Source organism: Bradysia coprophila (genome assembly GCF_014529535.1).
Source record: "Bradysia coprophila strain Holo2 chromosome X unlocalized genomic scaffold, BU_Bcop_v1 contig_35, whole genome shotgun sequence".
Classification (NCBI taxonomy): Eukaryota; Metazoa; Arthropoda; class Insecta; order Diptera; family Sciaridae; genus Bradysia; species Bradysia coprophila.
Window position 1 is genome coordinate 1031135 of NW_023503325.1, and position 26761 is coordinate 1057895.

Below are 26761 nucleotides of genomic sequence, written 5' to 3' on the forward strand. Positions count from 1 at the left end.
CAATTTTCATTTTATCAGGCTGGCCGTCACACTTTTCATTTTGTAAATTAAATTCAGAAACAAACAGTTGAACAGCCAACATATAAAACTGCCACGACACACTTTCAACGATTAAAAATAAAAAAATGTTTGTTCTCAACGTACATAACCGATTACGTTCAATGATGTCGGTGTTCAGATGGACGAGATTATGGAGAGATGACGAGTCAGACGCTCATCAATTGGGAAGGAATATATTGCAATTAACATTGTTCCTCCATTATGTCACATCAACATTGATTATGGCCCGCATAAGTAACAACGCCGACGAAAGGAGATTTTTTCTGGCCGCTTCGATCATAATCGTAAATGTAACCATTCGGATGTACTACATATTGTGGAAGAAGAAAGAAATCATTGAATTAACAAACCGGATCGGTGCTGGTTTCTTCAAGAATCGAGAAACGTTCAATCGAGCCAACGAACGAACGAACCTGTTCATGAAATTTGCTACTGGAATGCTGGTGATGAATTACAGTTCCAACGTCGCTCTTATTATTTTCAAGCTACCGTTTTTTGGGGCTAAGAGACAATTGCCGGTGAATCTTTATTTTCCATTCGATTGGGAAGTGAGTGAACTCTATTTTTGGGCTGCTTATGCATTTGTTACTTATGAAATGATTTTGTGCGCAACATGCACGTTACTGAATACAATAATTTGGTATCTTATGATGTGGTTGGCTATAAAATACCAAGCATTAGGCGGCGATTTCCGAACGATGGGAGTCTTCAATACTGATGATGTAACGTCAGAACGATTTGAGGAGGAATTAAGTGCGCTGATAGAGCAACATAAGGATCTGCAACAGTAAGTTATTATTAAAAGGCCACACCAGATGATATTAATTTTTTGTAAATATCCTAACAAGAACAACAGACAGCTTCAAGAAATGTTTCGCTAATTTATTTTTTATTCAAATTACCACAAGTGGAATTGGCATTTGTTTTTCGATCTATCTGCTAGTGTTTGTAAGAAAATTGAAAGTTAACAAAGCTTTCCATCTAGATTTTACCATCTCTCTAAAATGGGAACACTTTATTTACAGAATTCAGAGGAGATTCTTCTTAATTATCTACTTTATATGGTTGTCTTGGTGTACAATCTCTTCGACATTTTCATGGTCCTGTGGCTAGGGAACGAAATAACGCTATCGAGTGAGCGTTTATTGTACAGCTTATTTGAATCCAACTGGATTGATCAATCACATGCCTGCAAGAAGTATATGCATATGCTGATGATATTTTTCGAAAAACCGCAATTGTTAATCATTGGGAAATTGTTTCCATTAACTTTCGACACATTCACATCGGTGAGTTTTTCTTGCCAATTATAGGATTACTTACCGTTTATTATGGTAATAGACTAATGTTGAATATTTCCTCACAGATAATCAATTTTGCTTATACCCTGTTCAATGTGCTGAAAAATGTTAAATAAATAACGTGAAATGAGGTGGGAAAGGGGAGAGCGAATTTGTGTTTTATTCCAACGTTCCCGAGCGAAAAAATGTTTAAGAATCAGTACATTCGTACACTGTTTTTTTCAGAATAGATCAAGGACCTGATATATACTTGAACCAGTCAAGCATAGATCAGTGTATAAAAGTATACCTACCGCTAACCACTGATCTGAGATGAAACTCCAACTTAATGAAACTTTGGACTTTTACTTTTACTTTGGGTGGCGCTGCTGGATACAGTAGCGCTGGCGCTTGTACAGCCCCTTTAACACAAATTTTTTTAAAGCGATAGAAGCGCTTTAACGCAAAAATATTAAATTTTTATTAATAATTTAGTTATCAATGGCAAAAGAATAATGCACTTCTACGAAATGGCTTGCCGGGCTGGCCAGCCAGATTGTAAAGTTTTTACAAGTCTTTCAATAAAAATCTTATTTCGTCGTTTGAAAACTATGGCAGCCCACGTTAGTTCCTTCATTTTGTTTAAAAACGTCCAATAAACGTTTCTCGTATCATCAATAAAATCATTTTTAATAAATGTCAAACTTACGCAAATGTGATTCCAGCCTTGCACGTAGAATTTGCTTCGTCCCAGTGGTATCCAGACCCAATTTTCTCAGCTCTAAAATTAACGCCGCTTTTAGCATTCTTTGTGGATCCATTTTTTCTGCCTTTCTGCATTTCACAAATGAAAACCTCAAAACAAAATGACCCTTTTTGTACATACCGTTGCGTTGAGACTATTGCGCAATAGTTGCCTGTTGATTTAACAAGGGTGTCCAAAATCTCGACTCAATATGTTTAGGACGGAAAATCAGACAACTATATTGTGTTGGAAATTAGTGAAATCACAATCGTTTGACTCGTAAATACGGAGATGGAGTAATATTTCACAAATGGATCAAAAAGAAGTCACTTTATGCTGAATTTACCTGTGTGCTACATTTGTAGAAATCAGCAAATGCTCGAGTCTTCAAACTGTAACTTTTTCAACTCAGTGACGAAATGTGAAACTTTCGTTGCTTTTTTTGAGAAAAACGTTTTTGGAACTCGGTCATAAATGATTTACAGTGCGAAATTACTCTCACAATGTAGGAATTTCGCGCTGACGTGATTCACAATATGCCTTTCGTAAAAGGAAAATTTCATAATGTGAATAACGCCGGCGCGAAATTCCTAAATACCATCTACACTAGTGCCTAAAAAGCATTTATCACTCGGTTGCATAAACTACTATTTCATCATTGTGTACATTGTGAGCTTGAATGTTTGAAAAGTGGTTGTTAATATTAGTATTTTCTTATTTTCTTATATTTGTTTTAGTTTTTGCTTAATTTGAAACAGTGCTGCAAGCCTAAATATTGACGAATCAAGATCGAGCAGTTGAATTTCAACTCTAAATTTTTGTTTATTTACGTTTTATTTAAAAAGTCAGAAGGATTAATCGAATTTGTAACACATATTTTCCACTGTTTCATTTTGGTGTCAGATTAGATGTTTCTGCCTTAAATATTTTAAAGACCCTTCTCAGACCAACCGTTTTTGGAATGAAGGAGAGGGGTTAAAACGATGTTATAATAGTTATTTGTGACATCCAGTGGAAAGTACTTTATCGCATACGGTGTGTTTAAAACAAATTTTATTTCTTCTTTAATTTCAACTTTAAATTAAGTTTGATTCTAACAAAAATTCTGTAACACCAAAAATTTGCTTAAAAACAAAATTGTGGATAAAGTAAACTAAATTTAATATTGATAATATGCGCCTCACGCGTAGTCTAATTTAGAAATTGTACATTTGTTGAATAAATTAAATTAATATCTAGCAACGTCCATTCAAACGTCTGAAAGTGATTATTGACTGAATATTATGCACCTCTTTTGAAGGATCTAATAAAAATAGTTCGTAGGTTCCTTCAAATCTTTTACAAACTGCAGCTATCCGTCGCCGTATATTCATAGTTTTATTCCGTGTATTCTTTTGCTTAACGTATCGCTTAACGTTTGACCTCTCTCTTCAGTTGATTGAATATAAATTTTGCTATCTAGTTAGCGGGTCCCTAACCGGCGACAATCGCTTATATTCATTTTTATCGTTTTTGGCGAATAACCGATGACAATTTATCTTATCACACAATCTGTAGAAAAATATAATTTCACATTCATTCTTAGATTAGGTTGGACACTGTAAAATGGGGTTTTCTGTTTTATATAAAAAAAAAAAATTCTCGTTCATTTTGCCGTAATGGTAAGTTAAAAAACAACTTGTCGAATTACAAACGGCAATACAAAATTGACGCTTAGTGTGGTGTAAAAGGACATTTCTTTTCAGACAAATCGAATGTGGGATAAATAGGTCGATATTTACAATTTGATCTGAAAGATATTTCACGATGGTGATGGACAATGGATACTTGTGGGTTGCACTTTAAACTTTTTCTCAAATTTGTTGCATCAAAGTTCACAGTACAGAACAGTTAGAACTGAAAGATAATTGCCAAAAGCATCGTTTTGCTTATAAGATGTAAAGTCGTGTGCTTAAATATTAATGGTACCTCTACTTCATTATCTGCTGATTCTGGTGCTTGCGCATCATGCTGTGATTTTACAGTATAAAGTCTGACCAGATTGTTGTTCATTTTTGAGAATTCAGTATTTTACGATTGGATAGAAAGGTGGTAATAATGGAAATGATGATCTCGCTGTCTCAAAGGATCCAATTGTTCACTGACGTGTTCTCAACATAATGTAAATCTAAGCCAAAAAAATGTTCACATTCGATTTGTCGTCGATAAAAAAATAACAAAGCAAGCAGGAACCGACAACGAAAAGGAAAAACATCCGTGAAACAATAACCAAACAGCTCAGCTTTTTCAACAACTTAATTTATGTGCTACGGCACTTCAATCACATAATTCTTGTCAAAAGAAACTGAGTTTTCCAACTTAAACTAATTAACGTCTCTAAACACTTACATCCACTTCGAGATACAATAAGAATATCGATGTAAAACACAACAAACGAATATCAATAAACAACAAACTAGAAATAAAAGAAAAGAAATTTTGTGTTCCTTTGTCTTTCCTATTTTAAGAAGCTACCGACGAGCCCACTGTATACTTTCCATCTTTGAATACTATGACTAGTACAGTTATGTTGTCCACCGAGCCCCTATAATACGATTCAAGCACTAAACTTTTGGCACCGAAATTCGGTTCGTGTAAACGGTCTTTTATAAATGCTACAGCTTCTTCGTTCGAAAATGTATCCCATAAACCATCGCTAGCTAATATCAGAAATTTCGGCCTAATGGTAGACGAGAGATAGTCAGTTTTCATTTAAAATAATAATTAATGAAAATTGTAAAAGGTAGATGCTCACTTGTTGTAGCTGAGGTCGAATGACAGAATGTCAGGATCAGCAATTACGAACTTTTTGTCTTTAAGTGGATAATCTCCTGCGGAAACAATTTTCGGTCAAATTCAATTTCAGTCTGTGGATATTAAATTGGTGCACGTACCTAATGCTCTGGATGTTGCCAGAATGCCAGCGACACGCCAAACTCCGTGAAAGGCTATGAAACCACCAGCTTCTTTGATGCGATTTTTCTCTCGACTCTGCAATTGAGAGTTTTTGGTTTAGTTTGAAATGAAATTGTAAAATGTGATGTTGTGCTTGGTACAGTAGCATTCCAGAGTAATCAAATTGACGCTTTGCAGGCAACCCACCAAAAGCGCTATTTTTCAAAGTTTCCTACATAGCTTAAGAATTCGAGGAACTGTGAGGACTGTACGAAGACGACGCAACTTAGTGAGTCCCTATTAATGAAAGAGTTTTTCATAACGGTTTTTCAGCCGTAGACCAATCACCAATATAGTCACAATGTGGACAACACCGAAAACAGGAAAAGAGAATTGGAGTCTACGCTCCTTGAACCTCATCAACACTGATCGATCACGACAGAAAGCTTTTGGGCCTATTGGTAAAATCGTTTGAAATTTGGGATAAAAAGTTGTTACCTGATTAGGTTTGTGGTCGAATGACAACGGAATCGCATTCATTTTTGCATCACACATAACGCCCCTTGAATCGCCAACATTGGCCACAATTAATCGAGAATCGTCAACGATCGCAATTAAAGCTGTTGTTCCGGCCAAGTTTGACTACAACAAACAGAGAGAACTTTAAAGAAAAACTTTGGACACTTAATAGGCTGACACTTACAGTTTTCTTAGCTGTCTTAACCAGCTCAAAATCGGCTGCCAAAACTTCATCGGTTAACATTTTTCCGAAATTAATTTTCCCATTTTCAACGTAACATTTTCCGTCAAATGTTTGCGGCTTGACGTTATTGTTATTGTTGTTGTTATTCAGGAAACTTTCCTTGTTCCGAATGCTCGAACCCAATTTGTTCAGATAAAGTTCTTGCTCTCGATTACAGTTTCCGTTCGACACACAATCATCTGTGAGCGACTTGCGAATACTGGGTCTACGTTGTGTTAACGTAGATGACGGTTTCGGTTGATTTGACGTATTCTCCTTGTCATCGTCAGGGCAATCAGTTTTGGTTGATTGTGACGGTGTGACAATTCCTCTTAGTGAGTTTGATGCTGCTGTAATTTTACTGAGTAGATTTTGAACGAGAAAATCTTTCGCATAATCTGCCGCGAATTCCTGAAAGAAGGCAAAAGAAAGTGAGAATTTTAGGTGGAGAGGCTTATAAAATGGAAGGACTTACTCCGCCATGTCCATCAAATATTGCAAAAAAGGAAACTCCTGTGTTATTAACATTCTCTTCCAATACAAATCTGTAAATTAAATAGTTTATTGTTGTCAATAAATCATCAATTAAATAACGCAAGCGTCTGTTACACATTAAGCGGTTTATTTCGATGAATTTGTAATGACTTTGAACCTATCGTCAACTCTGTACTTTCCAAATAAACAATTTATTTACCGAAAAACTAATGTGCAATGTTGTCATAACAAAACTGAGTGAATTCTAGCAAGCAAATCAATCAGTGAAACGCGTGTAACTTTCTCAAAGTTAACGCTCAATCGGTTAATTAATCTGTACTAGTCAAGTCTGTGTAATGAATGACTAATGTGTATATCGGAAACAGGCGAATGAACACGAAAATTTAATCGAAAAGTAAATTAAAAAATTAAAACAAACGACTGATGATATTATGTCACATGGTGCAAATAAATATTACGTCATTGCACGACGCTCTGCCATTTGATAAATTCAATTTTCGTTAGATTGCATGAGTTTTAGATTTGTTATACCGTTTTGAACAAAATAAAACTTCGAAAAGTAGATGCATAACGTCATAGGTCGTAAGATGTTGCGTTACGTACGTTTTCTAGTGCAGTTGGTAATGTATCAATTTTTGGTTAAAAAAAACTTTTTAGTATGAGTGCCATTGCACAAAATGCAACTAAACAGTGCCATCAATCAGACGGGTTTTGCTTTTCATTTATAGTTCTACGATTGAAGTCCTGGAATATTCCGATTCCATCATTATTTAGTCAAAGTTGAGACAGAGACAGGATGGGAGAATCTCACACCGGTAGGTACACGCGTAATGTCCTCAACGAGTGAAACTGTTACATTAGGAAGTAATTGAAAATCTATTGGTGATGGCGGATGGCCCACCTTCTGTCGATAAAAGAATGGAATTTCCCCAAATGGTTACACTTCAATTAATCAGGACGCTTATTTATTCCCTTGACTGAAAGTCATGGGTCTTATGGATGATAAACACCCTAAAATGTTTGTCACACAATGTTTACTACTATGATTGAAAATGCATGAATGTATGACCAAAAACCTTAAATATAGAAAATGTTTGTCACACTTTGATGATTCCTTGATAACACGATAACACGATAACTCGACTAATTCTCAACGGATTTCCAAAAACTTTTTTTTAAATCGACGGGGAATTGAATTCCTGAGGTTAAGTTCGAAGATGGGCTATGACGGTCGGATGATCTTAGAGATATTCCCAAAAGAATTCTCGTCTCGTCCCTTGATAACACGATAACACTCGAGTAGTTTTCAACGCATTTCCAAAAACTTTTTTTTATTTCACGGGGAATTAAATTGCTGAGGTTAAGTTCGAAGATGGGTCGTAACGGACGGGTGATCTTAGAGATATTCACAAAAGAATTTTTGTCTTGTCGCTTGATTCCACGATAACTCGAGTAGTGTTCGATGGATTTCCAAAAACTTTTTATTAATCGACAGCGAATTAAATTGCTGAGGTTAAGTTCGAAGATGGGTCGTAACGGACGGATGATCTTAGAGATACTCACAAAAGAATTTTTGTCTTGTCGCTTGATTCCACGATAACTCGAGTAGGTAGTTTTCGATAGATTTCCAAAATGTTTTTTTTTAATAGACAGCGAATTAAATTGCGCTATCTTCGGTCATAACGGACGGGTGATCTTAGAGATATTCACAAAAGAATTTTTGTCTCGTTCCTAGATAACACGATAACTTCACGTAATCCTCAACGTATTTCCAAAAACTTTTTTTATTAGACGGGGAATTCCATTCCCGAGGATAAGTTCAAAGATGGGCTATAACATAACGGTCGGGGGATTTGAGAGATATTCCCAAAAGAATTTTTGTATCGTCCCGTGATATTATCGTGTTTAAGTTGAATAATTTTTAATGGTTTTCCACAAAAGAAAATTGTAAATACTAAAAAAGAAATTTTTGGGTTAAGGTCGTTAATAGAATATACTGGAATAATATTCTAGGATTTATTCCAAAAAAAAATTGTGTAATATCTTGGTATCGATGATAAGAAAAAAATTAAAGTTTGGACGAGTGTGAACGAGCTCCATTTTTATTTAAGAGGTAAGCGAGAAATTCGCCCCTTTCCAGTGTCTGTTAGCAGACAATAAAACTTAAGAGGCATCGGTGGTTAGCTAAAATTGTAGTATTAATCAATATAATGGAAAAACTCTCACACGTTCGGCTGGGTGTCTCTCACAGAGAGACAGTTGGAAAAATTGTCATCAATAGTAATAAATTAACATATAAGTTACCATTGTACTATAGCATACCAATAAAAGGTGTCAAGACATGGTCTCATTCTTCCATGTTTTTATAAAAAAAAATCTTTACCAGCTCTAAAAAAAGTGAGCAGTGTAACGAAATTTTCATAAACTGCTTAGTTTTCTCATGGTTGGTCAAACTGCTACAACCAATACCCTCTCTAGCAAACAAACTACTTTTATTAAGGTGGTAAAAGAATCAAGTAGCCTTTACATGTAAATTACAGCGTAGTTAGTCAAAATGTAGAATAGTGTTTGTAAAATACAAAGAAATAAGGGGTGAATTTGACACAGAGAATTGAGAGTTTGGTTGCTAGAGAGAGTATTGCTACAACCTAATCTGTTTTATGCTGAAAGCTAACAATTCGTGGTCGTTATTGCAGTCGTACATACTTGAAAAATGATTCTGGTGGAAAGATATCATCAAAAGACAGTATTTAAAAATCACCCAAATGTATACTTTTCAGCAAAGCATCGATGCCTCTTAAGTACTGAAAATACGTATGAGCCATTTTGACGTACGTGATATGAACGAAGTTTTTTATGTGGATTGAGAATCTGTGGTATTTAAGTAAAGGGAACAAGAATCTCTAAGCTAAACTTTGCTACTGGACGCATCCCCCCCTTGTACTTTTATATAACTTTTAGAGTGATTTTGTTTTGCTCGGATTACAAGAATCTTCTTGAGAAAATTAGTCAGTCAGTCAAGGGATCTGACCCATCCAAAAGATGGGGCCTAGTATCTCGAATTCCGATACAGTTCCTTACTTATTTAAACCATTTTTCAAGTTAATATAGTAACCGATTTACTATAATAATAGTAGTAGTAGTAAGTGACTCACTATGGAATATGTATGAGCCACTTCACATTGTAAGAATTAATTTAATTAGATTTTCGTCGAAGAAATCGTAAGTTTTCTCCGTCTGCATTATTTAGCAATCAAAAAGTAAAAAAAAAATGTGTCACAGCTTAAAATAGTCATGGTGTCTTTCGGTTTCGTTTGAAATGATGCGATTCATGTGAAAAGTACTTGATCAATTTTCTGTTTATACCGAATTTCCAAACCTTCCTCCTTTCTTTCATATAAAAATAAAACGAAAATTTATTTACTAAATTCAAGATTGTTGTGTGCGTCGTGTCATCAAAGTTCATATTGAGTCTAAATTTAATGCTTCGCTATTCGGTATATAATTTGAATATATATCGTAGGTAGAAGTATATATACAACAAAAATTCGCATTCGAAAAATCAAAATAGAATAAAATTACGCAACATTTGTGTACTGATTGAACGCGTCGATAAGAAAATAATTTCCCAATAAAGTTGCTCAAAAGGATTATTGCTTCGGATAAAGTGAAACATTCCATTCCGATGAAAATGCGTTTTACTCACCGATCTTCCATTTTCAGACGTCGTCCCTGAACAGCAAAAACACTACTCGCATCTCTAGTCTGTTCCCAGCTTTGTTTCTTTTCTGGCGAATTTGTTGTCATAATTTGTAGTCGATTCATTTTTCTGGTATAACCAAACGATGTGGTTATCCGGTGGAGAAGTCCTCTCGGCCATACTACTGCAGCTTGTAAATAGAACAGAACAATGAACAACACAATAGCGCACAGGTAGAAACGGAAAAGTCCCCAGGAACTTAGCGGTGGTATTGTGACCGCGAACTTTGAAAGGATCTTCATTGAATTGATATAAACTTGCGAAAATATTTTATCTTCTAATTGATCATCCATCGCAAAAAAAAAATTGCACAAAATTTCACACCAGACTGATTCCTTCAATTTTCCTTCTCAGTCTATGTACGCAACAATCTGTCAAAAGTTGTTTTTTTTCTGATATTTTCATTTATGTGACTTGAAGTTGGCCGAGAAACGTACATTGGCATGTGTAACGTTTTAAGGTGGGAAACTTTTGAAATTTTTGCTATTACTAAGAATGATTCTGTTTGTCAATTTTTGGCGCTGGTTGGAATTATAAACCTACTGACGTAGACTTCTATAAGATTGGTTGTTAAAAGTATCATCAATCAAAGAACCATTTTCTATATGACAAACACAAAATGTAGATCAACATTCGGAAAAGGAGAACGTTTCTTTAGAACCAGAACAACTTTTTATTTATGTAAATCAATGAACTGTGTTCCAAAGGAATCGAATCGCTTTAATGATCTTTGGGATGTGTCATACTTACTCTCCACATTGTCCATCATACCCATACCGACCACACGTAAAAAGTTATCCATTTTTTTCGGATGTGAAGAAGATGAACAACATAGTTTAGCACTTAAAAACGTAAACACTAGCGTGCACTTGATAACACATTTATAAACAAGTTGTGCTTAAAAATGCAACAGAAGATTATTGAAATTCTAATTTGCCACAGAGGAAAAAAAACGATTAAAGAAAATAATGTCGAAAGACATTAAAACCACAACAACAACAACACCGACTTACAATGCTAAGTATGTTTACCATTATGATTATTAAAATCATGCTTGGCACTTTTAATTACATTTTGGCAGAATTAGGTGCACATCTATTCAAAATAAAAAAATAAAATTATTTTTAAATTTCGTTCAACGTCATCGATGATCAGTACAATTTGAATCTGACATCACATTCACGTCATCTTGCAACACCAAAGTGATAATCTACTGTACGCGAAAGAGCAAAATTACATTGCTTTTTCGAATATGTCAAAACAAGACATTCCTCTCTCCACTATACCGAGAAACGTTCAACTGACTTCAGTCTTTCGAAGAGTGCGGTAGACATTAGGCACGATACATAAAAATGAGTAGTGACGGTCGGTAAAAAGTGATATTATTATGAAAAATGTGTACTTCTCTTAATGGAAAAAATCAAATATTTTGTGTATACGAATAATACAATGAATATGCTAATTGTGTGAAACTGAAAGGATTACAACACTCAGCTATAGAACGGCCAAAATATGACGGAACGAAAATTTACAAGGGGCATCAGCAAAGTATCCAATCAGAAATTGAGAGATTGTGTGAGTCAAACTATACGAGCTAGCAGTGTTCTTGTAAGTGTCTATAAATTTTTATTAAATTAATGTCTGAAAAGGACATAATGGATCGGTGTAGATAATCCAGGGTGGGACCATCAAATCACTGGCTAGCTTTCATTCTTATAAACTACCGATTTTGTGTTTACTCTTTTTTTTTGATAAGTTCATTAATGTTTATTGTTGAAGTATGATTGGAGCACCATAATAGAAAATCAAATTGCAATTTTACAATCTAATCTAAAGCCAATTATTGTCTCATTAACAAACAATCAGCAGCTAATCTCGGATCAGAGCGATTTCATTTCCACTTTTTTTTTATCAGTCATTGTCAAAGCAATATAAAAGTTATAGAGGTTCGTATGCCATACTGGTCGTACTCCACCTTGTTTTTTTTTCAACTATTTTTATCTTCGTTGTGTGTTGTTTATTTATATAAAAACATTTCGATTTCGCAAAAAGAAGTGACGTAATATTTCGCTGCGGGTTTGTTTCTTTATGCTTCACTCTATTATCTCGGCATTCTGGTAAAAAGTGGTCCTCTTGTACTTACATTTGCTACACGAAATGTTTGGTTTGTTTCTATTTGCCATACCAATTTCATTTGATTAGAGGATTCTACAGACACATAGAGTGTTTTCTGCGTTTATTCAACAAGCGGTAGCCGCAGTACAGTCTTTCAATATATGTACAATACATACAGACTACCAGACATTTTAACAGTTGACGTTTAGAGTAAGATATGTTTCTAGGAATTTTATTTACAATCGAAACTACAAGGTCGACTGCTACTGATAAGTCACAAGATCGAATTCATTTGTTTAGTTCTTCATCTGTTGTCGACAACAACAACAAAAGTAAATAATGATCTACATCTAACATGGTCCTTTATAGCAAGTACGAGATTCTATAATTTTGTCTTTATGATATGCTCACCATCTGAGAAAGATAAGGAGGTATGATGAATTATAGAAAAGGCTCAACAGGGCCTATTTTAAGGAAATTAAATTTCCAAAAATTCTCAAATTTTTCCATAACTTTTCGTCATTTCATCTAAGGACACAACAGATTGCATCGTAATAGTTATTTACGTATCGATGGAGTAGGCCGAAAGAGTTACGTATTAAGTTTTTCATGCTTCGGGGCCGAAAATGAGGGCAATTTTTCGAATTTTCTCGGGTTTGGGACGGTTGATTTAAGGCACTTTCGCTTGTAAGCCTCACTTCGTACGGCCTACAATCCGCGAAATTGCCTAAAATCAATCGTCCAAAACAGGTACACAAATAACCATTGTATGCTTGCTAAGAGGACCGAAAGTAAAGAAATGTCAATTCAAGGGGCGAAAGCGAAAGCGCCTTTTTAGTTGTTTTTCATGTATTTCATGCTTAACTGATTACTTCGGAATGATATCGAACAGAAAACAAAATTTGGAAATTTTAAGAATTTTGTGAAATTTTGGAAATTTTTGGAAATTAAATTCCTTAAAATAGGCCCTGGCTCACAACAAAGTCCGAAATCTTTATTGAGCGATGCAGACCTTGTTTTTTATAATAAAAAAATCAAAATAATGAGCAGTTTGAATAGAACAATGAAACTCTCATTGGTGTATCTTTTAATTATTGTTTACTACAGGTGTAGGCGAGAATTTAGAATTCGGTGACAATATTTAAATTTTGGTTGTTCGCATCGTTCGCTTTTTGAATGGATAAAAGGCAAATATATGCGTGGGAAAATAGCCCAGATTCCAATCCAAAATTTAAAGTCTGTTCAAGTGTGTTTTATTGATGATGTCAGCGATGTCACTCCAATCAACATTTTCACGTACTACAAACAAAAACTTTCATTACTTGTCCTAATGAGATCTTTGTTTAGACTCAAGTACAGAAGGTTCGTAGTTTGTTTTCCTAGTGCGAAATCGAAGAAAAACTTGAGAATCAAATGAGTTCACTGTGGAATGTTTGTTAACCTTTCAGAACTGGCAAGCCCCCATGTTATCGACAACGATGACAAAGAAGAGCGATTATGCGCTTGTCGGTTCAAAAAGGTTAAATTTCGTCATGAATAAACGTTTCGTTCAAACTTTAGACCGGCAAATCTAATAGAACTGACAGAAAATGAGAGTGTTATAAAGTGTCCTTCATTAACGAGGAACAAAAAACAGAATTTGTTTACATTTTGTTATTTTTCGCTTTATTTCCAAACAGTTGTAACCTCTGTACACCTTTTTCATTTTCACATGTCAACGAAGTATGTATATGTACATAATCAATGCTTCTTCTGTACATTCAAATAAATCTTACATTCCAAACCCACTAGATGATGTTGTAGTTATATTCACCATGTTGTGTGATCATGTACCTGATCGATGATGTTGACAAATCAGTTTTGTGTTTTCTCTTATCGTAATTTGTTTTACTATTTACTCAACACAATGAGCATTTTTAGTGAAATATTTCGTTTGAGCATCATGTAGTTCGTAAGTAAATTGAAAATGGAATGTTAAATAGGTTCGTCAAAGTTTGAAACGAAGGATTGTCTTGCAACAAGCTTTCCAATTTCGTCGAATGGCTAAAATACATTTCAAATAATTCTACACGCTACAACAGATCGAGATAAGAATGGAAAGAATCCATTTCAGTCATCTCTGTTATCGGCAAAGATAACAAAAATAAGCAATGAACTGGGACCAGTTGAAGTAAAAGATTCAAACCCTGATTTGAAACAGAATAGAAGAAGTAGCAGATTCTGTATGTCGATATACGTTGCATCATTAGCAATAAATTATTAGAAGAGGCGAGTTTGGTCACCACGAATGCAATGCTCTAACAGAGGTATGGGTTTATTCGATTAAAAATAATCCTGATGCTGAGACCTGTCCTACATTCATTTGAATAAAACAACCCCGAAACACGTAGCATTTCTGAAACGTTTTTGTTGCTTCTATGTGTAATGATTCGATTTGTAAGTACAATTGTTTTTATGCAACGTATTCTACTCAGCTCTCAACCGCTTCACAAAAGCACAAAAACAAATCCACATCTCCTGCCTACCGCTCAATTCATTCAGGTAAATACCCTTTCATCACTAAATAACGATGAGTCACGACCTCAAAAATCAATGTTCCAGTCTAGTAGAAAATGGCAAAATGAAACATAACACAACGACAACACATAATACTGATAGCATATAGTCTGTAGTTCATTTTGCAACACATTGCAGTGATTGTCCTCGGTTTTATTTTTCATTTGTATAACAATATGTTAATTGTCCCGGCATTATGTACATTTTTTTGCATCGTGAGAATCTGTTCCGGAATTAGTGGAATTAGTTATGTTACGTGCAATTTTACTGATATTTCTGGTTAGCTATGCATTACAATAGAATTGAATTGAATATCGTTAAATTGTGCTTCTGAAAGAGATTTTTCTCATTTACGAATCGAATATAGAGAATTTATTGAAAATTTATCGTTTCTAAATCCTGTAGCTACTTATTATTCAGTCGATACCGAATCCTACACGCAATTTTTTACAATTGAGTGGAAAATTGATTTATTAAATTGGCAAGTAGTTCGTTATATCAATCAGTACCCACCGGCACAAAACGTGTAATAGTTGAAAAGCACAGTCTTTAGAACAGTAAGTAGTCGATCCAGATTATGTTGTCCATCGGATAGTATCCAATGGTGCTATACTCTCTTACGTTTTTATACTGTGCCAATTTGTGATCCTTTTGATCATGTGAGGGTATTACCGATTGGCATAGATAAATATGGCATCGTTTATTTTAAACACGTTCACAAGACATTATCTGGTACATCTCGTCGCAGAAACAATTTAGTTCAGTAATTCGATCCGCAAGCAATCTTTGATTGTTTATTCATAGAGAAAAAACGATCTTACTGGTACACTTTCTTTATAAGTTATGAATTTTTGTTATAACTATACTCACACAATTAACATAACATTAAATTCTTTCAGATGATATTCGTAAATTAAGTGTTGATAGATATTTGATACACGTATGTGGTATTTTTTTTTGAATAGCTAACGATATTGTTGTTGTTTTTCTTCGCAGAAATGTGTCTCAGTGTTGGAATGAAATAAAATAATTAGAAATTCCAACCTGGCCGATCTTCTTTTTCCATTCTTGTTGGTTTAATAAACCGATTAATAAAACAAAGCAAAAAAAAAATGTCTGAGTTTGCAGCGACGAACGACTCTCCAGTCTTTCATTTAAGTAAAAAAAAAGAAGAAACTGATAATGTGGTTGTGGTACAGCGTACTCAGACTCATATTGAATTTCTTTCTTCTAACTAGAATACCGTGATATTTTGCAATATCATATTTAATTAAAGATTTTTCCTGATCGTACGCAAGTGTACGCCTATCAACTGCACCCATCGTTCTTTTCAAATTTTATTTTAAAACCATTTAAAGTTTAAATTTATTTCTGCATAAAATATTTTTTTCCATGAATATGATCCGCAATGCGCATAATACAGGCTTCATTAACTCTTTGGATAGCTAAACTTACCCGGTGCTTCAAATAATATTTCAGGTTGAGAATTTTTCAGATTGCTATAGCAACGGATAGAGGCACTAATTGTAAGTTAATTCGTGTCAAAATTGCTTCTCTCAACAACCTGGCCACGGAGCAACAGCCAGCTAAAGTCGAAATTTCGACATTTTTGAATGACATTTTTCGCTAGCCGTTAGAAGAAATTTAGCACAAAAATATGTGGAAATCAGCTTTAACCGACTCCAGATGCACGTAATCATTGTAAAAAATGCTCCAAATAACTCAAACCACTTATTTATTAAAAATGGATAACAATTCCAGTCATCCTAAAGGAACGGGCACTTGAAGATAGATGATAAATTGAAAATTTCGTCGTAGAGAGACGTTGCTGCTGCAAACAAAATGTCGTAATGGATACTTGTTGTGAGCCTGGTATGGCAAGTTTGGTATCGTTGTAAAGCTGAGACTGCAGGTTGATCAGGCATTATTGTTGTGATACAAGAAGGGTCTACCTGTGCATTACAGATGATTTGAGGTTTCGTCGATGATGGTGAAAATAATTTTTTTTAAATATTGTACAATCCAGACAAATTTTGTAAAATACATTCTCGACGTGGAATCCTCTACCAATATCGCCATTCAAAGAGTTTAAAACATTTTTCGTCTTAGACATATCATCATTCAAAAATGTCGAAATATCGACTTTAGGTCGATGTTGCTCCGTGGCCAGATTGTTGAGAGAAGCAATTTTGACACGAATTAACTTACAATTCGTCCCTCTGATCTGAATACAGATTGTTATAGCAACGGATATGCTATAACAATCTGTATTTAAATTGTCTCGTGGGTCCCTCACGGCCACGTGTGTCGGTTCTCCGAAACGGCCGGACAGATCCGGAAACTGAATACAGTAGCTTCGTGTAGTACTCGAGTCCCTCAACCAGAACATGAAAAAAAAAATCAGAGGTGTCGCGACCGTGCGCCATTCCTTCCATTGTCTCTAAAAATCGGCGGTTCGAGTTTTCAAGTTATATCGGCTGACTGGAGAACTCTGCATAAAATGTTATTTATCGCGTGTCGACCTTAGACTTACTATGCGAAATGCGGAAAGTATTGTCATCAATGCGACTGTCGATTTTTCTCAATAGTGACTAAAATCATTGAAGATTACAACCATTGAATTGAAGATCATATTGATAAGGTTTTGTGCCATTCATCGTTGACACTGTCTTAATTCTAACCATGTTTTAGCAGTTTAAAGCCAATAAAGAAATATGAATCTGCTTGTTGCTACTGAGTTCTTTCGGCGGACCAATGTGTACTCAGAAAAATTTATAGAAATGTTACCATATGGGCCGAATCACACTTCAATAACGACCACTGTTCACGTTCACATATGAAATGAAACTTTAAATAAATATTAGATAATCGACGAAAATGGCTTCTATTTTCATCCGTAGCCAGACGTTTCTTTTACTGTTCTAACATTTTTACAGTTTCAATTTTCCGACATCATCGCTTCAAGATCTTAAGTACGTAGTTATTGTATATAGGTGAAATGCAATCGGAAATCTTAAATTAATTTTGAGTTTATTTTGAAAATCTAACCTAATTTAAGATGGAAACAAATAATGGCTTTTTCCATCTAAACTCTTCAGAACAACGAAAAAAAAACGTTTTCAAAATAAACAAGGAATTAAAACTGAAACGTGAAATGGCCCGTTATTAATTTTGTAATCCATGCGTACGGCATTTAGTCATCTCTCTTTCAAAACATTTACTTATAGACTAAATATTAGTCGAATTTAGATATATCGCCATTTGTAGTTTTACGAACGAACGCGAACATGTTTTTGTAGTGTTATTATTAACACAATAATTTTTAATAGCACTCTCTCAGATGTTTTCAATTTCTGTTCCGAAAACACACATCGCTAGAGTTTGGTAGTAAACACATTTGAACGAGCTGTGATCATTAATTTTAATAAACTTTTGGATGAAAAAAAAGCCATTTACATATTCAATTGATGCACATTTGGCTGTCTCTCTCGCTACTTATTTCGTGTCCTTGACGGTATGAGAAAATAAAATTAGATATCGATACAAAACCTCTGTTCATTCCCAGACATCTTTGAAATTTTGCGTTGCATTGATTTTATTTGATGCGTCTGTTAAACGAACTGGAATTTTAACGACTCGACGATATGTTCGTCGTTGATTATATTCCACAAATAATTTAAAAAAAAATAAGAGGAAACATTGAAACATTTATATCACTTTACAATTACTTTCAATCATTATTAAAACGAAGGATCTTTTAAGCGATCCACTCAAACGAAAATCAATTGAAACACATGCTCATAATTTACTCAAATAAACATTCGTTCACTAATGTTAATATACTTTCAATAATTTACTTAATCAACGAACATCTTTTTATTAGCATGTTTGCTACGCATCTTTCAATGATTTTCCTATTTCCATCAAATATGTTTGTCTGTCCGTACCTCAAGCTTTTCATTTAGTGTAGTTGAAAATTAACTTATGTGTTAAAAATTGGTCTCTTAACCATTTTATTGAAATGTTTCAGCAATGTGTGCGAACTGATGTTAGCCACACATAATTGGAAAATGATGCGAATAACTAATCTCATGTTCGTTATTACCACATTGTCAGCACATGGTTTTGTTTTTATGAAATAATTGACGTGAGATATTTTTGATTTTTGAAGAGAAAAGAATTGCTTTCAAGTGTTGCACTTCCGGGAAACCAGTAAATATTTACGTTTCGTTTCGAAGACTTTCCATCTCGCATAGATATCAAAACAAATTTAATCTTTAAGATTCTCCAACGAGTTGTAATTTAATCAAGTATTTACTCACGGATCACGGAAGAGATCTCTCTAAGATCTTTGATCACAAAGTATATTATGAGTGAGGGCTTTAAATTTGCAACCATTTTTGAAAATCTGAATGAGCATTTGCAATTTTTATACAGAATGATAGTAAATCCACTTCAACCAATTGCAGTCTCGACCAATGGAGGAAATTTCTTCATTTAATTTGATTTAATAGAAAAAAAAATATTTTTGAGCTACAGTAGTTAAACTTGTAAAAATGTATGTTTTCAGTATATTTAGCTTATCCTTCTGTCACATCTTTTGACAGCTTTTTACGTGTTAGTACGTCAACTTCTTTCGTTTCAGCACACATGTCGTCGATTTGTGTGCATTTTTTGTGCATAGAAAAGGAAGACAAGAAAATCGAATGTTCGTTTTTAAATGCAATTGCGACATTCGATACTGTTTCTTTTTTTGCTGGGATAGGGTTTTTGCTGCTGGGAGAGAAAACGTAAAAAGATGTGACAGAAGGATAAGCTAAATATACTGAAAACATACATTTTTACGAGTTTAACGACTGTAGCAGCTAGCATTGCAAAAAGGCTAGAATCACAACGGATGAACAGTTAATATAAAATGTAAAATGCAAAGTCAAAACTCGTTACTTGCGTTAATGCGTCGACAGTCGAAAAGTCTCTAGGCTGAAAAAAAAGTATTACAAGCATTGAATGTAATTTATCATGTTGTATGCGCATGTTGTAACCATTAACAGACCAGAGAGCCGAGGAAAAATCGTTGGCGGCGGCTAGCCGTCCCAAAAGAGCGGGCGGCCGGCGGCTGAGTCGGCTTAGCCGTTCTAAGAGAGGTGGCGGCGACTGGGCGTAGCCGCCGGTAAAAAAGTCAGCTGGCGGCGGCTGTAGTAGTGTAGTATACATTTTCTTAAATTTTTTTTAAACAAAAGCTGAAGTATTAAAGACTACAATGTAGAGCACATGTGTGAAAGTTTTTTTGTTTGGGTGGGTCTCAAACACGAAAGTTCGAATTTGTCAGGTGTTACCCTCTCAAGTGGTTCTCCTTGATGAAAAAATAAGTTTTTTTTATTCTATGGTAACCCTCTTGGAGTCGATTTAAGGTTGCCGAAGTTGGTCGAAGCGTAGATTCGCAAGTCGCGACATGAAACTACTCCAAGCCACGCACATATCGACATAGGACTGAAAATTCGCAGGAAGGATAGTTCTTTGAAAATACTTTTGAGTGGAGTAGATTTAAAGTGAAATTCTATTGGCTATCTTTCCTGCTAATTTTCAGTCCTCTGTCGATGTGTTAGGTTGCGTGGATCACATTCGGCAGCGCTTCAAGTAGTGTTCTATTCTACACTTTGACGAATTTCCGGCCAATCTGAAAAAGGATTATATTATTTAGGGTCAAGAAAAAATTAAAAAAAAGTTATAAAGTTGAAAAACTGAGATATTCTTCCCTTTACGAAATTTTTTAATTTTATACCTTTTTTTTCATTTTTTTTCTGTCCTAAAATAGAATCCATTTAAAAAGTTGTTATAAATTTTAATTCAAAAATTTTAATTAATCGTCAAATAAAATATATCAGCCGCCGAGTCAGCCGACCTAAGGCACTGGCGGCGGCTGTCGGCGGCTAGCCGCATTCAGCCGACCAAAAACACCGGCGGCGGCGGCGGGCATTTTAGCCGTCAGCCGCCGCTTTCGGCCGGCTGAAAATCGGCGGCTCTCTGGTCTGACCATTAACCATGACCTCACCACTTATATATTTGACTGTGTAAAATACAATGCTATTGATGTCGTTCGAAGAAGCTCTAATTTCTCTTGCGAAATTTTCCATAATTTTTTCGTTATTCTTTTCAAAATTTTAATGTTCATTACAAATTAATTAAATGTTTCACACGATTGATCAATACACATTTATACCTATTCGAAAAACAAGTTTCGCTTCAAATTTGCCATGCTTTCATATATATTTTGTATACCGCACTTCACATTGATAACCTGCTAATCTACATCTATACATCTCTCAATTAATATTACGCTTTTGACATGCTAAAAAGAATATTGTTTTACAAAATAATTCTGTGTCAATTCGAAAACATAAAAGCGGCCGGTTTCGGTTGCGTAATTTTGTTTATCATTCGCATTATTCTTTTTTATTTTTCCTATTTCCCAAACTGTATGTATTTACACTCAGCGTACCTATATGTCTAATTTAGAGCTACCTATTTCATTTAATGTAAAACATCGTGTTCATGCTTGGCCTGAAACTGTTTTAGATGTTTGGTTGATTTTTTTTTTGTTACATTGACCACTTGTGTTCTGTATAACCTTGAGAATATATTCTGAACAAATATTTTGGTATCATTCATGCGAGTAATGTGATTTGGTTACAACAAAAGTGTAATTCAAACGTAGATTACAACATTGGCACGGTGATGAAATTTCAGAATCTGCTCTCATTGAACTTTAGTCACATAAAATGCAAACAAATTTCATTAACTCTACAGCCGCAGATTCTTGTGTAGCTGAAAAGAAAATTGCTTAGGTTGCCTATCGTTCTATGGTATCCTAGAAACACCATAACCATTCTTACGTTATACGTGATATCGTCGATATGGTGATAGCTAGTAATGGGGACACCTTCAGGATATATACTTCCTGTAAAAATTCTAAAAAAAGTTAAGGGTCCAATATTTAAGCCTTCCGGATCAGCAAAAAACTTATTTACCCCAATATCCCACACTCATCCCCGGAGTCAGAGCAGGACTGTACATATTTCCTTTTGTTTTGATACTCATTCTCTACATCTACACTACACTCTGCGGAAGTGTTGTTTGTTTTGAATAATAAGAATTCTGCTGGTTATCGAAGAGAATTTTATGTTTTCATGTACCTGTGTGATGTACATTTTTAAAGTCGAAAATTGCTTTTCCAACCTGCAGTAAACGATATAGGATTCACAGTTGTCCGCCGTATTTTCTATTAAACCGTAATTCAGAGTTCCCGACCCGCTACCGTATATGTGCAGCAGTTGAATATCGCATAAAATTAAGAATATAATCCATATGTTGTGTAATGAATGATGGCATGATTTAATCATCTTAAGCTTTAACAAATCAACAATTCTCTTGATCAGCAAAATGATCAATCATTTTTTTTTCCTACTTTTATTTATAGAACAAACCGCTGGTCGTGGAGCCAATCGATTTTGAGAATTTTATTCTGAAAAATAAAGTATTGATACAGAATGACCCGCAAAGAGAGCTACTGTTATCATTATATCCTACAGACGATGTGTCGGTGAGTATGAAATTCATATTTTTTATAAATATTTATCTATCATTTTGACCATGCTATATACAATGATGTTCAAGTTTTTTCATTTTTGCTCTGTTGAATTCGCAAATAGTGTTTTTGCGCTGATACGTAAAATGAAAGAAAAATATTGAAAAGAATTTGTAATTTATTGCTCGACTTATGTATATATACGAATACAGTCATATTACATTTGTGCCACCGAGAATTGAAATACGACGGATTTCAATATCGATAACTAGATTGAAATGTCCAAAATTACAACACCCGTTTTCATGGCTTATTACAACACTCAAACCAGTGTTGAAATGAAATTCGTATGAGTTATTACAGCATTCGTTTTAAAAAAATGCAAAGCAACGTGATCGATCAAATTCGAAGAGTGATTGTTTACAATGAAAATTCTGAATTTTTGTGCATTTGTCTATTTCAATTCTCGGTTGGCACAAAGCATGATGTGTTACACGTATTGTAATGAGATTTTTTCAGCACACGACCCAATTTTCCTTACTCGCTCCGCTCGTAAGGAAAACTTGGGTCTAGTGCTGAAAAAATCAACATTACAATACTTGTAACACAACATACTATTAACATATTGTAAGTTGTATGCATGCAGTACGATCTACGACTTAAAATAAAATTCGTTCGGTGTATCACTCGATATTTACTGCGATAAACAATGAATCAAAAAGTGATTAGAGCTGAATGGCAGGGCTTATTATTGGGAATTTCAGTTCTCAAAATTCTAAAAATTCTTAAAAAATTCTAAGATTCTTAAAATTTTTTTAAAAAATTCTTAAAATTCTTAAAAATTCTTTAAAATTCTTTAAAAAAATTCAAAAATATTTTGCATTTAATACGAAAGTCAGGGTTTTATGACAGAAAATAACCTTAATGTACGTAATGCTAAGTTGAATATGATATTTTGAAAATGTTCTACATTGGCATAAAACGTTAAATACAGAAAACGTCCGTACACTTGCTTCCGCGATAACTCAAATAATTCTTTACCGATTTTCAAAATTTTGGTTTTAATCGATGGAGAATGAAAATCATGACGTTAAGTTCGTAGATGGGCAATATTGAAGTAGTGAGATGGGAGTAATTCTATACACAACTTTTTTCTTTTTATTCACGAAATTTTTTTTGGGTGGTTGAGTAGTCATTATGCTCTAGAAATTGAGTTTACATAAAATACACATGAAATCACTGAAAGAACAAATTTAATTGTATGATACGAATTGCTGTCCATATTGTTTATAGAGATAAGGGTTTAGGGTCTGTGGTTTGGAGGTACATGGGTCTTATAAAACTTCATTCGGTCGTAGTTCAGAAAAGTGAGTTTTGAAAGTAAGTTTAAGCATGGATTTACATGACATTAAATATTTTCTGGTGGTTCCGACCAGTGGGTAGTGAAGTTTGAAGATTGGATTTTTATTGGACTAGTAATCTGGAATCTAAGACAATTTTTGCGTGAAATTATATTCTTAAAAGAATTTTTCACATGCTTATAAACTTATGATAGGGAACATTTGAACGAATGTAAATATTGCGACCAGAGCGAAGCGAGGGCAGTAATTCACCGAGGTAGGTAAGAAATATGCCACCTTTCCAGCGCTTTTTAGTAGACTCATATTTATTGGGTGTAAAACATCGCTTGCTGAACCTTCAACTCAGAGCTCTCTTTGTTTATTCAGAAAATTAAATTAATTTTGAGTTTTCTAAACGGCCAGTGAAAGTAAAAGAGATACACAATCAATGATGTGGCAAATAGACGCTTTTTATTGTATCGCTTTTTCATCTGAATATAATTTTGTGTTCTTAAAAACACAGCTTATTCAAAAATGGTAAGAAAACTGGGACTGCAATTATTGGAAAACTTAGTCAGACAAGCGAGGTGGTTAACATTAATTAATGGTTTTTTGTCGCTTTGACAATCAGAGGCGACTTCATCAGTCGAAATCGTATCAGACACAACTTCGTGCGATAAAATTGAATTTTGAATTGTTCGATTTTATAATCGTAATTGAAATATAAAAATTGACTTAGATACGTAAATTTGCATGAACTTATCTTTTTACAGCAAAAATCAACCAAATTCTTAAAAAATTCCTAAAAATTCCTAAAAATTCTTAAAAAATTACCAAAAATTCCTAAAAATTCTTAAAAATTCTTAAAAATTCCTAAAATTCTCAAAAATTCTTAAAAAATTTCCAATAATAAGCCCTGAAATGGAGGCTCTTTGAATCGTTTTTTCGCGTCAGGATCCTGATATTCATTGTTTTGTGACTGTTCGTGATTCTAGCTTCAATCAGATATTCTAGAGCTCTAGATCAGAATTTTAGAAAAAACATAAACTTCGTCTAGATGAATTTCTTTCAATCAAATTCGATCCTAAACATGCAAATTGTTTATTTCATGCATATTTGCAGCCAATAAAAGTACTCGCAAACTCACTAAGATCCTCGCTAAAATCGTATTGCATATCGTAACAACTACTTTTTTTCGTATCAATTCATTCAGTTGAACCGTTTTCCATATAAATAGCCACATTGCAATTTTGTAAAATATTTCCAGCAAGTTATTCTACCCCGCAAATTTCGCACTGTCACCAATAACATACCATCATTTTCGAATGGCATCACAGAATCAGTACCAACAACACCAGCAGAAGACGCGACACAAATACAATTGAACAACAATCATCAAACTAATCACGGACTTCTATTGACCAGACAAGCTCTCCATACGTACAATCGAAACAATAGTTTAGTACATTACAAGTATAATGCATACAGCGGATCGTGTCATGAATTACCAAGGTAATTTGGATTAGATCTTTCTTTGTCTCTCCACAATAGTGATTTATTCGTTCGTCATCGTGATGCATAATATAAATGATGATTAAGTTACAGTAATTAGATACTATTAAGATGAATTAGTGGACGAAACAATTTCATTATAAGAGCGTTCTTGCAGTGGCGGGGAGCTTCGTGTTTATAAATTTCTTTTTTCCCTTTGTGCTCTTTAACGTTTACGATACAGAATTATGGCTAACGATTGCACCGTTTCTCAGAATATCTCCAGCCGACGAATTTCAGGAAGAAGTCTATGAAATTGATGCTGATCCAGATCGGATTGACGAGTATATGACTAGATCACAAGCGGATACGATTACGAAGCAAGGTTTTCTGCTCAAAGGACCCGATGCTAGCTCTGAACGAATGTTTGCCCACATAGGATCCAAATCATTCAAGCGAAGGTAACGACAAGGATTTTTTCCCTAATTCCTAAACAAGTCCTGGGATGTTCTAAATTAATGAGGAAGAAAATTTTGTTAGACTAATTTGATCCTGATGCAATGTTTAAAACTGAGTTGCTCACTCTAACACTGATGCACAATTATTATCAGGTATTGCTACTTGCGACAAGAAGTTGATGGCACATACATTCTCGAACTGCACAAAGATGAAAAGCAAGGCGAAGCGAAGGCAACAATCGTAATGGACTTTTGTACTGAAGTGGTGCAGAATCCGAAACGGGCGAAATACTGTTTCGAATTGCACATGTGCGAAGGACATAAATCGTTCACATTAGCCGCTGAGAATGATACAGAACTACAAGATTGGCTAAACAAATTGCATTCGGTCTTGCAACAGAACAAGTTACAAGAAGAGAAACGTGCCGCATCCTTGGAAAGAGGTCTGGTCGCGGAATTTGTATGTCTAATTTGAATTTGAATTTTCAACCAATTTGTTTCTTGTTTCAAAAGCACCCCCACCGAGCCCAAGTACTACAATGTTTGGCACTCTAAAGGGCTTAGACCAGAGTATGAATCCACAGTTAATGAAGTTTGTATTCATGTCGAATCTTGTCTGTTGTATCGTTTGATTGTGAAACACTCACATTTTTGTAGATATGGACGTGAAACAGATGTATCAATAGCACAGTCCAGACGAGAACAGCGAAAGAGGTTATTTGCTGGATACCAAATCCCCAATAAAATCACAAATGTCGAGAATATTGATCCATATCGGTGAGTAATTAGCGCTAGACGTGCTCGGTCACAATTCTTAAGACTTTTTCTCTACAATTTTAGTGAACAGTTTGGCCAACGCTTTCTGCTAAAATGCGAAAACCTTAGATTTCGATTGCAGACACCTAACGATGCGGAAAACGAAAGTGATCTCCAGATCGAGCCGTACATAACCAGTTTAGCGTTGTATGATTCGAAAGCGGGCCGTAAATTGACTGAAAATTTCTATTTCGACATAAACACCGAGCAAATTCGTGAAATGTTTCCATTTGGCTGTGCATCGAAATCTCTTCCACTTACAAATGGTTCGTCCTATCTGAACGATGACGTTAACGATCTCCTCAATTTGCCAAAAGACTGGCTAAAATATCCAAAACAGGCCATCTTAAGCATAACGGCACCACATCCCGACATCTTCCTCGT

The 26761-nt window shown here is 34.6% G+C and overlaps 2 protein-coding genes across 2 annotated transcripts in view; one reads left to right on the plus strand and one right to left on the minus strand.

Annotated features, from left to right (window-relative positions):
• Positions 1-4387: 4387 nt before the first annotated feature.
• On the minus strand, positions 4388-10386 carry LOC119069464 (protein phosphatase 1L-like). Its single transcript, XM_037173517.1, has 7 exons — positions 9963-10386; positions 6237-6306; positions 5723-6172; positions 5518-5661; positions 5019-5115; positions 4880-4955; positions 4388-4804 (listed from the first exon to the last, which is right to left on the minus strand). Exons 1-7 carry the CDS (start codon positions 10307-10309, stop codon positions 4588-4590), a joined length of 1401 nt encoding a protein of 466 aa, XP_037029412.1. The 5' UTR covers positions 10310-10386; the 3' UTR covers positions 4388-4587.
• Positions 10387-11330: 944 nt separating this feature from the next.
• The window catches only part of LOC119069445 (dedicator of cytokinesis protein 9-like), a 56517-nt gene continuing 41086 nt past the window's right edge, over positions 11331-26761 (plus strand). Inside the window, exons 1-8 of the mRNA XM_037173499.1 lie at positions 11331-11624; positions 22165-22287; positions 24880-25124; positions 25379-25564; positions 25715-26004; positions 26075-26153; positions 26219-26338; positions 26402-26759. Coding sequence (XP_037029394.1) covers positions 11529-11624; positions 22165-22287; positions 24880-25124; positions 25379-25564; positions 25715-26004; positions 26075-26153; positions 26219-26338; positions 26402-26759 — 1497 coding nt within the window. The 5' untranslated portion in view covers positions 11331-11528. The remainder of the gene's footprint in view (positions 11625-22164; positions 22288-24879; positions 25125-25378; positions 25565-25714; positions 26005-26074; positions 26154-26218; positions 26339-26401; positions 26760-26761) is intronic.